At 38.1% G+C, this 12,381-nt stretch overlaps 1 protein-coding gene across 1 annotated transcript; it reads left to right on the top strand.

The window, feature by feature from the left end:
• Window positions 1-497: 497 nt before the first annotated feature.
• On the top strand, window positions 498-12,381 carry myhz1.3 (myosin, heavy polypeptide 1.3, skeletal muscle). The gene is made up of 41 exons (XM_001923979.8): window positions 498-530; window positions 790-827; window positions 1,084-1,310; window positions 1,397-1,540; window positions 1,625-1,781; window positions 1,878-1,905; window positions 2,010-2,124; window positions 2,259-2,351; window positions 2,446-2,509; window positions 2,587-2,685; window positions 2,773-2,876; window positions 2,956-3,094; window positions 3,230-3,348; window positions 3,468-3,617; window positions 3,699-3,869; window positions 3,957-4,257; window positions 4,347-4,417; window positions 4,546-4,633; window positions 4,744-4,861; window positions 4,942-5,065; window positions 5,169-5,305; window positions 5,389-5,644; window positions 5,728-5,970; window positions 6,066-6,242; window positions 6,426-6,571; window positions 6,657-6,747; window positions 6,836-7,225; window positions 7,316-7,442; window positions 7,704-7,822; window positions 7,948-8,144; window positions 8,229-8,412; window positions 8,526-8,691; window positions 8,771-8,895; window positions 8,975-9,283; window positions 10,881-11,084; window positions 11,189-11,314; window positions 11,396-11,566; window positions 11,688-11,792; window positions 11,886-11,981; window positions 12,069-12,200; window positions 12,306-12,381. Exons 3-41 carry the CDS (start codon window positions 1,104-1,106, stop codon window positions 12,324-12,326), a joined length of 5,814 nt encoding a protein of 1,937 aa, XP_001924014.2. The 5' UTR covers window positions 498-530; window positions 790-827; window positions 1,084-1,103; the 3' UTR covers window positions 12,327-12,381.

Raw genomic sequence — 12,381 nt, 5'->3', positions numbered from 1 at the left:
TGGAACATAAAGACCCATCTCGAAAATGTATCTCATATAACTAGCACATGACAAGAGATTTATAGTTCAGCAAGCTTAAAAAAGATTCAACGTAACTTGTTTCATGTGTCATGTACCAAACATGTTTTATTTTCATTTAAATTACACTTTTAAATCTTAATACAATCTCAGTATACACATTTTTCTAATTGAGAGAAAGTTATACTTGAAAAGACCAAATTAAATGATACAAAATGACTCTTTATGCATAATATACTAGAAGCTAGCAATGCCATTTGTTTTTTTTTAGGAACAATTTAAAAACAATTTAGAAAAATATCCTAATGGTTTACTTTTTTCCACTTTTGTCATTTCCATTTTGGCCAGGGCCAAATGTTTTATCTGACTGATTGTTTAACTGCCTCAAATGACCATATTTGGTGGTAGCCATATTTAACTTATGCATTGCTGGCAAAGCAAATGCAGTATATAAAACAGGAGCAGAAGTGGAGACATTTGCGCTTGGAAGACCAGCCAAGGTTGCGTTTGTGGTGAGATGGTCATTCATTGCTTTGAAAGGAGTATGCATGCAATAATTAGATTGGTGGACATAAGTATGCCATGCCTTTGTAGAATAAATATGTAAAATATTTCAAGGTTTGGGAAAGTTAATTTTATTTTAGAGTTTTACATAATTTAAATGGAAAACTATATGAAATATGTTTCAGGTTTATCATCACTATATGTGTTCACAATGTTTTTTTTTTTATAATTTCTTTAATATTTAAGTTTAATATCTTTGCATTGCAGGATTGGTGCAATTCAACAATACTTTGGAGACAGGGAAGGTGATGGATAGTTTTGTATTATTGAGGCATCTAGCTCACACATTCAAATAGAGTAAAAATATCAACAATCATTATATTTAAATGCAACATTATTTAGACCTAAACACACATTTAAAATAAAATGCTTAAGCATAAATTATTTTTACATTCTCTTTGCTATATCACTTTCATGCTATGTAATGCTATTAGCAACATTCATGCTTTCATGGACAACTGTGTAAAATCTACGTCTTTTTTTCTAAACTTTCTATTACAGAAGTACGGTAAGCCGCCACCATGAGTACTGACGCGGAGATGGCCGTTTATGGCAAGGCTGCCATTTACCTCCGTAAGCCTGAGAAGGAGAGAATTGAGGCTCAAAACAAACCATTTGATGCCAAAACCGCTTGTTATGTGGTTGATGACAAAGAGCTGTACGTCAAGGGAACAATCAAGAGCAGAGACGGTGGAAAAGTCACTGTTATTACACTTGACACTAAGGAGGTGATTTTTTTTATATTTTATAAAGATTAAATTAAATTAATTACACAGTCATGATGAATCTATTATTGACTGGATGAATTTTATAGGAGAGAGTTGCTAAGGAGGATGACGTCCACCCAATGAATCCTCCCAAGTTTGACAAGATTGAGGACATGGCCATGATGACCCATCTCAATGAACCCTCTGTGCTGTATAACCTCAAAGAGCGTTATGCAGCATGGATGATCTACGTAAGCTCTAAAACAACCTGCAGCAGCACTTAAAAACATTTACTCTGTGTGCTTGCTATCTAACCACTTCTCTCCTCATTTCAGACCTACTCTGGGCTGTTCTGCGCCACTGTGAACCCCTACAAGTGGCTCCCAGTGTATGACGCAGAAGTGGTTGCTGCCTACAGAGGCAAGAAGCGTATGGAGGCTCCACCCCACATCTTCTCTGTCTCTGACAATGCCTATCAGTTCATGTTGACTGGTGAGATCTCATTTACAAGATCTGACTTACACACAAGTTCACATTCATCATTTTAACAAAACAATTGCTAAAACATTATTACCTTTGCATTTACAGACAGAGAGAACCAGTCTGTCCTGATTACGTATGTATCTAATCTAATAGAGATGCTGAGCACAGGTTTAGTTTCCACTTGTGCAACTTCTACATGTCTTATCATTTTCTGTCTTCTTGTCTCTCATAAACCAGTGGAGAATCTGGTGCTGGAAAGACTGTGAACACCAAACGTGTCATTCAGTACTTTGCCACTGTTGCAGTTCAGGGCCCTGAAAAGAAGAAAGAGCAAGCTGCTGGCAAAATGCAGGTATGAGATAAAAAAAAAAAAAAAAAAAAATATATATATATATATATATATATATATATATATATAGAAAATATTCTGAAAGCAGTGTTTAGAAATGAATTAGAAAATTTATGAAACCTTGGCGTACAACACAGGGCTCTCTAGAGGATCAGATCATTGCTGCCAACCCTCTGCTTGAGGCTTATGGTAATGCCAAGACTGTGAGAAATGACAACTCCTCTCGTTTTGTAAGTCACATCTTAGTCAGTTGTTTTTTTATAAATTGATTTAATTTTAATTTTAATTGTTGTTATTTTTCATTTGTTATTATGTTTAAAACAGGGTAAATTCATCAGAATCCATTTCGGCACGTCTGGAAAACTGGCCAGTGCTGACATTGAGACATGTAGGTGGACGTGATTTAATTTTGTTTTTGTCTGTCACTCTTCAGATGATTGTGACTCAAGTTGATTCTCTCAACAGATCTGCTGGAGAAATCTAGAGTGACATTCCAGCTTCCAGATGAGAGAGGCTACCACATCTTCTACCAGATGATGACCAACCACAAGCCTGAGCTGATTGGTAGGTGCACATATTTTATTCAGTGCATGTAATTGTAAATGTAATATTGTAAAACTGCATAATAAATGTTCTGCTCTTATTTTACAGAAATGACGCTCATCACCACCAACCCCTATGACTTCCCCATGTGCAGTCAGGGTCAGATCACAGTGGCAAGCATTGATGATAAAGAGGAGCTGGTTGCTACTGATGTGAGTCAATGTTTGATTATTGATATATTCTATATAGATATGACAGATCGTAGGTCTCATTCTTCTCTGTAATCTTCAGACTGCTATCGACATTCTGGGCTTCAATGCTGAAGAGAAAATGGGCATCTACAAGTTTACTGGAGCTGTGCTTCATCATGGTAACATGAAGTTCAAGCAGAAGCAGCGTGAGGAGCAGGCAGAGCCTGATGGCACAGAGGGTGAGACTCAGTTGCACTAATGTGTGTCATCACATATGATGCTTTTGACCGATCATTGTTTCTATTTACAATTAACAATGGTTAAATTTTCAAGTCAAGAAAATAAATGAATGTATGGTAATTTTTAAATCACAGAGGCTGACAAAATCGCATACCTTCTGGGTTTGAACTCTGCTGATATGCTTAAGGCTTTGTGTTACCCCAGAGTCAAGGTCGGAAATGAGTTTGTGACCAAAGGACAGACTGTGCCACAGGTATGCAGTAACATTTTCTGCATGTCCATGTGTTTCACCAGAAACCCCATATTGAATCTGACTGGTTATTGTTAAAAGCAAATAATTCTGTTACAATTGTACCTGTGTCTTACTTGCAGGTGTACAACTCTGTTAGCGCCTTGTCCAAATCTATCTATGAGAGGATGTTCTTGTGGATGGTCATTCGTATCAACCAGATGTTGGACACAAAACAACAAAGAAATTTCTTCATTGGTGTGCTGGATATTGCTGGCTTTGAGATCTTTGATGTAAGAAGGATTCTTTCAATTCTTTGTACTTTAAACTGAGACATATTCAGTAGTCAGTAAATAATCCTGTTTCTTCTCTAGTTCAACAGCATGGAGCAGCTGTGCATCAACTTCACTAATGAGAAACTGCAACAGTTTTTCAACCACCACATGTTTGTGCTGGAACAAGAGGAGTACAAGAAGGAGGGCATTGTTTGGGAGTTCATTGACTTCGGCATGGACTTGGCCGCTTGCATTGAGCTCATTGAGAAGGTTTTTACTGGTTTATGTATTTGTTTCCATTGTCTATTCTCAGATTCATTCAATTCTTATTAACAAACAACCTTCTTTTATAAACAGCCCTTAGGTATCTTCTCCATCCTTGAAGAGGAGTGCATGTTCCCCAAGGCTACAGACACTTCCTTCAAGAACAAGCTGTATGATCAGCATCTTGGCAAGTGCAATGCTTTCCAGAAACCAAAGCCTGCCAAAGGCAAGGCTGAGGCCCACTTCTCCCTGGTCCACTATGCTGGAACTGTGGACTACAACATTTCTGGCTGGCTGGACAAGAACAAGGATCCACTGAACGAGTCTGTTGTGCAGCTTTACCAGAAGTCTTCTGTCAAACTGCTGGCTACTCTCTACCCACCTGTTGTTGAGGGTAATTAAGCAACATCAGTTTAACTTTGAGTCAAATTTACAATTCTTGTTAATTACAATACATGCTTTTATGTCCCGTTATATGAATAGAGACTGGCGGCGGAAAGAAGGGAGGAAAGAAGAAGGGTGGTTCCATGCAGACTGTGTCTTCCCAGTTCAGGGTAATTTTTATTTTTTTATTTTTGTTGGGACCAAATGTAAATACTGAAGCAACTGAAAACAGTGGCATGGCTTTGCTTGACTCTGTGAAAATGTGAATAAAAATCTAAAGCTTTTCATGACTAAACAGGAGAATTTAGGCAAGCTCATGACCAACTTGAGGAGCACTCACCCTCACTTTGTGCGTTGTCTGATTCCCAATGAGTCCAAGACTCCAGGTAAAGAAATACATATCTTACAGATGTACTGACATAAACACAATGTTTAATGTTTTTTCCAAAATAATGTTAATAACTACCAAGCTCATGCTGTATAATTTTACAAATAGGTCTTATGGAGAACTTCCTGGTTATCCACCAGCTGAGGTGTAACGGTGTACTGGAGGGTATCAGAATCTGCAGAAAGGGTTTCCCCAGCAGAATCCTCTATGGTGACTTCAAGCAGAGGTAAATGGGACTTTATGAAAATGTAATTTACTGTAAGAGTCAATTTAAAAAGTTATAAACCACTGTCCAATTTTCCACAGATACAAGGTGCTGAATGCCAGTGTTATCCCAGAGGGACAGTTCATTGACAACAAGAAGGCCAGCGAGAAACTCCTGGGATCTATTGATGTTAATCATGATGAGTACAGATTTGGACACACAAAGGTTCATATTTGAATTTACAATAACATTTTCAGGGATTCAGTGATCAGTGTAACATAGCTTAGAAATACATTTTTGTTTCTCTTCTCTATTTACATGTATTCAGGTGTTCTTCAAAGCTGGTCTTCTGGGTACTCTTGAGGAGATGCGTGATGAGAAACTGGCTAGTCTGGTCACAATGACTCAGGCTCTCTGCCGTGCTTACCTGATGAGGAGAGAGTTTGTGAAGATGATGGAGAGGAGGTGAGGAATTGCAAAAAATATCTTATGAGTAGTGTGTAAACAGTAATAAAGTTATGATTATGATATTATCCCATTATTCACAGGGAGTCCATTTACACCATCCAATACAACATTCGCTCATTCATGAATGTCAAACACTGGCCATGGATGAAGGTTTATTACAAGATTAAGCCTCTGCTGAAGAGTGCTGAGACTGAGAAAGAGCTGGCAACCATGAAAGAGGACTTTGTCAAATGCAAAGAGGCTTTGGCCAAGGCTGAAGCCAAAAAGAAGGAGCTGGAAGAGAAGATGGTGGCACTGCTGCAAGAGAAAAATGATCTGCAGCTGGCAGTGGCTTCTGTGAGTATTCTTAATTTAATAAACTCAATCTCATCTTTATTCAAATTGGTTTGCAATAACAGAACAATGTGCTTTCTTAACAGGAATCAGAGAATCTCTCAGATGCTGAGGAGAGGTGTGAGGGTCTGATCAAGAGCAAAATCCAGCTTGAGGCTAAACTCAAAGAGACAACTGAGAGACTGGAGGATGAGGAAGAAATCAATGCTGAACTGACAGCCAAGAAGAGGAAACTGGAGGACGAGTGCTCTGAGCTGAAGAAAGACATTGATGACCTGGAGCTCACCTTGGCTAAAGTGGAAAAGGAGAAACATGCCACAGAGAATAAGGTTTTTTTTTTTTTTAGACATAATCTGTCATCTTTTGATTATGCAAATAATAAATAAAACATTACTAAATATATTTGATACAAATAATCACACAGGTCAAGAACTTGACAGAGGAAATGGCAGCTCAAGATGAGAGCATTGGTAAGCTTACAAAGGAGAAGAAAGCCCTCCAAGAGGCACATCAGCAGACTCTGGATGATCTCCAGGCTGAGGAGGACAAAGTCAACACCCTGACCAAATCCAAGACAAAGCTTGAGCAGCAAGTTGATGATGTAAGTTGTTGTCATGGGGTTATTATTTTAGTATTTGTTCATACCACAAGAATAATGGTATGGAGTAAATATTAAAATAACAATGTATTAGACATATTGCTATTGATTTTTAATAGAATCATAAAAATTTAATAACAATTTGAGCACCTAATTTATGTCATGTCAACTTTACAAATAACTTAGCTGGAAGGTTCCCTTGAGCAAGAGAAGAAGCTCCGTATGGACCTGGAGAGAGCCAAGAGAAAGCTTGAAGGAGATTTGAAATTGGCACAAGAGTCCATCATGGACCTGGAGAATGACAAGCAGCAGTCTGAGGAGAAGCTGAAGAAGTAGGGATTCTTTGTAATTTCTATATAAGAGTGATTGTTAATTTGGTTTCAAATCATACATAATATTTTCCCATTTTACACACAGGAAAGACTTTGAAACAAGCCAGCTCCTCAGCAAGATTGAAGATGAACAATCTTTGGGTGCTCAGCTCCAGAAGAAGATTAAGGAGCTTCAGGTTTTTATTCATTTACATTTATTAAAAAATGTTAAAGGCAAAGCTAAAACAAAATCTAACATGGCTTTATTATTGTCTGAATCCATAGGCTCGCATTGAGGAACTGGAGGAAGAGATTGAGGCTGAGCGTGCTGCTCGTGCCAAGGTTGAGAAGCAGAGAGCCGATCTCTCCAGGGAACTTGAGGAGATCAGTGAGAGGCTTGAGGAGGCTGGAGGAGCCACTGCTGCTCAAATCGAGATGAATAAGAAGCGTGAAGCTGAATTCCAGAAGCTGCGTCGTGATCTTGAAGAGTCCACCCTTCAGCATGAAGCTACTGCTGCTGCCCTGCGCAAGAAGCAGGCAGACAGTGTGGCTGAGCTGGGAGAGCAAATCGACAACCTCCAGCGTGTCAAGCAAAAGCTTGAGAAAGAGAAGAGTGAATACAAAATGGAGATCGATGATCTCTCCAGCAACATGGAGGCTGTTGCCAAAGCAAAGGTTAAGATTTCATTGAGAAAAAAAATATCAAGGTAATATATCAAAAGAGGTTCATGATTCTTAAAACTTGATGACTTTGTTTTTTTGCAGGCTAACCTAGAGAAGATGTGCCGCACACTTGAGGACCAACTTAGTGAAATTAAGTCCAAGAATGATGAGAACATTCGCCAGATAAATGATCTCAGTGCCCAAAGAGCAAGACTTCAAACTGAAAATGGTAACTTTTTAAAAAACCTAAAACAAAACTATTACATTTTTACACTTTATTTCCGCCCCTAAACCCAGAAAAAGATTTTCAAATACATCATCAATGTCAAATACTGTCATGGCCCATTGACCTCTTTCTCAATACAAATATATTTTGTATTCATAGATGATATAGTTCAAATCTCCATTCTAATTGTGAAACAAATGTTTTTCCTATTATATTATTTAAATATTTTAAATGCACTTACATTGTTATTCTAAATTGAAACAGGTGAGTTTGGCCGTCAGCTGGAGGAAAAAGAGGCTCTGGTTTCTCAGCTCACAAGAGGAAAACAGGCTTTCACTCAGCAAATTGAGGAGCTTAAGAGGCAGATTGAAGAGGAGGTTAAGGTAATACAATATAAAATATAAGTGTATGTATATATATATATATATATATATATATATATATATATATATATATATCCCACATTTACTATAGAGCCAGGTTAATAGTATGTGACTTTGCCTCCTAGGCTAAGAATGCACTGGCCCATGCTGTACAATCAGCCCGTCATGACTGCGACCTGCTTCGTGAGCAGTTTGAGGAAGAGCAGGAGGCAAAGGCTGAGCTGCAGCGGGGTATGTCAAAGGCCAACAGCGAGGTTGCCCAGTGGAGAACCAAATATGAAACTGATGCCATCCAGCGCACAGAAGAACTTGAAGAATCCAAGTATGAACTTCAAAAGAAACGAGATTTTTTTTAAATTTGGGTGACTGCATGCATTTTTATTGATGACCGTGAAATGTTTAACAGGAAGAAACTGGCTCAGCGTCTGCAAGAGGCAGAGGAACAAATTGAGGCAGTGAACTCCAAATGTGCATCTCTGGAGAAGACCAAACAGAGACTCCAGGGTGAAGTGGAGGACCTCATGATTGATGTGGAGAGAGCCAATGCTTTGGCTGCCAACCTTGACAAAAAGCAGAGGAACTTTGACAAGGTAAAATATGTAGTCATGTTGTGATGTGATGTTCTTTTTCAGAAAGTAGTATGAGCTTTCTTCTGGAGAATACAAGTTGAACAAACCTGATCATAATATATTTCCCACTAAAGGTCCTGGCAGAATGGAAGCAGAAATATGAGGAAGGTCAGGCAGAGCTGGAAGGTGCCCAGAAAGAAGCTCGTTCACTCAGCACTGAGCTGTTCAAGATGAAGAACTCCTATGAGGAGACTCTGGATCAGCTGGAGACCCTCAAGAGAGAGAACAAGAATCTGCAGCGTAAGAATCAAACAGTTAAAATAAAAAATCTGATGAATGAATGTTCTTTATGATAAAAATTTTATTTTTCATTCTACAGAGGAGATTTCAGATCTGACAGAGCAGTTAGGTGAGACTGGTAAGAGCATCCATGAGCTGGAGAAGTCCAAGAAGGCAGTGGAGACTGAGAAGGCAGAGATTCAGACTGCCCTGGAGGAGGCTGAAGTGAGTATATGGAGATGGAAATTTATATGGGGTTATCTCTAAAACATTTTATACTATAAATTATTTATCTTTGTCATAGGGCACTCTGGAGCATGAGGAGTCCAAGATTCTTCGTGTCCAGCTTGAGCTAAACCAGGTCAAGAGTGAGATTGACAGGAAGCTTGCAGAGAAGGATGAGGAGATAGAGCAGATCAAGAGGAACAGTCAGAGAGTCACTGAATCTATGCAGAGCACTCTGGACTCTGAAGTCAGAAGCAGGAATGATGCTCTGAGAATCAAGAAGAAGATGGAGGGAGATCTTAATGAGATGGAGATTCAGCTGAGCCATGCCAATCGCCAGGCTGCTGAGGCCCAGAAACAGCTCAGAAATGTTCAGGCACAACTCAAGGTATGACTTCTCTTAAGCTTTAGGTGCATTTTGTTTAAATTTGTTTAGTTAACATGAACATTGTACATTGGTAAAACATTTCTGTAAACGCACCAGAATTAGCCGGAAGTAATTTTTCAAGTGTATTCCCTGAGCAGAATGTTAAAAGTCATCCTAAAGCAAATGTAATTTAAATACATGTTAAAACAACTTTACAATTATAAATCACAACCCATAAAAATGAATAAAAATACAAAATGCCCCAGAGACTTACTCCCAAGCTATATGATAATGGATTTTAATCTTAACGTACTGTAACTAACGTAATTTTTAATTTAACCCTAAATACTTCATATGTTCCTATATCTCTTACAGTTGTTGTTAAAAATATTTAATTCTTGTGCAGCTTTCATTAAAAATGAGAACTAAATAAGCTTACTTTACCTAAGTGGTATAATACAGTCTCTTTTAGAATGATAAACAGTTGATCTAATATTCACTAACTGATCAAGAGAGGGATATGTTAAACCATTAATATTTTTATACATCAAGCAGGCATTTGCATACCTAATCACAATTTCCCCAACTTAGCAGATTATACCTTATCAATATTGAACAGTGATGGATTTATGCAGGTTTCTAATTAAGAACTTTAATTGTACATTTGTATAAAAACTCTGTATAAAAGACTTTGTATAAAAGTATACTCTAAAATGATTTTAGAGTCGCTAAACTCGTCTAAGACCAAGTTGTTAAACAGTACGTTTTATGGGAAATAACCATAGAATACTTTCCCAGAGATTGGTTGCGGCTGGAAGGGCATCCGCTATGTAAAAACGTGCTGATAAGTTGGTGGTTCATTGCGATGTGGCGACCCCGAATTAATAAAGGGACTAAGCCAAAAAGAAAATGAATGAATGAGTGAACCATAGAATACATTGACAAGTCTTATTTTGCTCTGATGACATATACTTTCTTATAAACCTAAAATTAAAGAGAATTAACTTCACCTGTATACAAATCTTTTTAACCTAAGCTTTAAAAGGTAATTTTGAAATAATCAGTATTCCAAGATATTTAAATTGAGACACTACCTGCAGCCTCATCCCTGACTCATAAGCATCTGTTTATTCATTAATACGATTTGACTTAAAAAAAAAAAAACCTTGCAAACCGTTTTTGACACATTTAGTTGCAAGCAATTCTCATTTAGCTATGCTGACACATTTACCATAGAATTTGTAAGCTCATTTGTAACATTTGTGGAACTATTGCCGTGAACATAAACTACAGTATTATCTGCATACATCTGCATAATAATGTCAGGACAAGCAAAATTAATATAATGTATATAGATTGAAGAACTCCAGAAGAAGTACCTAAATCAGTTGATTTGTGATTTTGGACTCTGATACACTAAAGCCAATCTGACAGATATAATTCTATAAAACTAACTCTATGTTAAGAGAAAATAAAATTAGATAACTTAGACATCAGAATTTTATGATTAATAGTTTCAAAGACTTTCTTCAAATTAAGGAACACTGCTCCAACTACTCCACCTTTATCTAAAAGAGATTTATTACATTTCATAAAACAACTACTCTGTTGTGTTCAGGATGCCCAGCTGCACCTTGATGATGCCGTGAGAGGACAGGAAGACATGAAGGAGCAGGTGGCCATGGTGGAGCGCAGAAACACTCTGATGCAGTCTGAGATTGAGGAGCTGAGAGCTGCTCTGGAGCAGACAGAGAGAGGACGCAAAGTGGCTGAACAAGAGTTGGTGGATGCCAGTGAGCGTGTTGGGCTGCTGCACTCTCAGGTAAAAGAATAATAGCTTTGTTTTTTGTTTTCTTTTGTACAATGTCATTAAGATAGCTGAAAGCATCTTCCAATACATTTATATTGTTGCTTTCCATGTTGTAGAACACAAGTCTTCTGAACACCAAGAAGAAGCTTGAGGCTGACCTTGTTCAGATCCAGAGTGAAGTTGAAGACACTGTACAGGAAGCCAGAAATGCAGAGGAGAAGGCCAAGAAGGCCATCACTGACGTGAGCAACAGAACATGCTAAATGCTTAGTGTATTTAAAAAAATAATGAGATGCTAATGGAGATTTGTGTTCATGTAAAAGGCTGCAATGATGGCAGAGGAGCTGAAGAAGGAGCAGGACACCAGTGCTCACCTTGAGAGGATGAAGAAGAATCTGGAGATCACAGTCAAGGACCTGCAGCACCGTCTGGATGAGGCTGAGAATCTGGCCATGAAGGGAGGAAAGAAACAACTCCAGAAACTGGAGTCCAGAGTAAGCAGGATTTTATTCTCATGTTAATCATTATCATGTAAATAGAGTGTTGTGTTGGAATACTACTGAAAAATCAGATTCCTATTTAAGTCAGATTTGTTCAATAATGTGTTTTATTTAGGTTCGTGAGCTTGAGACTGAAATTGAGGCAGAGCAAAGGCGTGGAGCTGATGCTGTTAAAGGCGTCCGCAAATATGAGAGGAGAGTCAAGGAGCTCACCTACCAGGTAAAGACATCAGAGCAAAAAATTTGATCAAATGAATATAAAATAAAGTTTGGCAAAAGTTTAAATTACATTAATCTATGTTTCTTTATGCAGACTGAGGAGGACAAGAAGAATGTCAACAGGCTGCAGGATCTGGTTGATAAGCTTCAGCTGAAGGTCAAGGCTTACAAGAGACAGTCTGAAGAAGCTGTGAGTTCCTCATTTGAGAACTTTACATAAACACCTGTAAACTTCCAAGATGTTCTTTTACTAATACAGTTGTATGTGACTTTGCAGGAAGAACAAGCCAACTCTCACCTGTCCAAGTTGAGGAAGGTGCAGCATGAGCTGGAGGAGGCTGAGGAGCGTGCTGATATAGCTGAGTCCCAGGTCAACAAGCTCAGAGCCAAGAGCCGTGACGCTGGAAAGGTGATTATAAAAAATTAGGATGTACAACTTAGTGTTTTAAGTTTTTACAGTATGGTGACATTTATACCACATCATCGTCTTACAATATTTATTTTTATTTTTAAGGGCAAGGAGTCTGCTGAGTAAACGACGTTCAACAACTGTGACAATGTAAAAATCAAATAAACATTTCTGACTATTA

This window comes from Danio rerio, chromosome 5 (assembly GCF_049306965.1).
Source record: "Danio rerio strain Tuebingen ecotype United States chromosome 5, GRCz12tu, whole genome shotgun sequence".
NCBI lineage: Eukaryota > Metazoa > Chordata > Actinopteri > Cypriniformes > Danionidae > Danio > Danio rerio.
Note: the sequence above shows the minus strand (reverse complement) of the source record. Positions and strands in the feature narration are given on the sequence as shown.

What these genes read in the sequence shown, in the direction of transcription:
- myhz1.3 (XM_001923979.8), top strand. Translation starts at nt 1,104, where the DNA reads ATGAGTACTGACGCGGAGATGGCCGTTTATGGCAAGGCTGCCATTTAC. An exon ending in AGAGCCTGATGGCACAGAGG is followed by an intron (nt 3,095 to 3,229) that starts GTGAGACTCAGT and finishes TTTAAATCACAG; the next exon opens with AGGCTGACAAAATCGCATAC. An exon ending in AAGGACAGACTGTGCCACAG is followed by an intron (nt 3,349 to 3,467) that starts GTATGCAGTAAC and finishes TCTTACTTGCAG; the next exon opens with GTGTACAACTCTGTTAGCGC.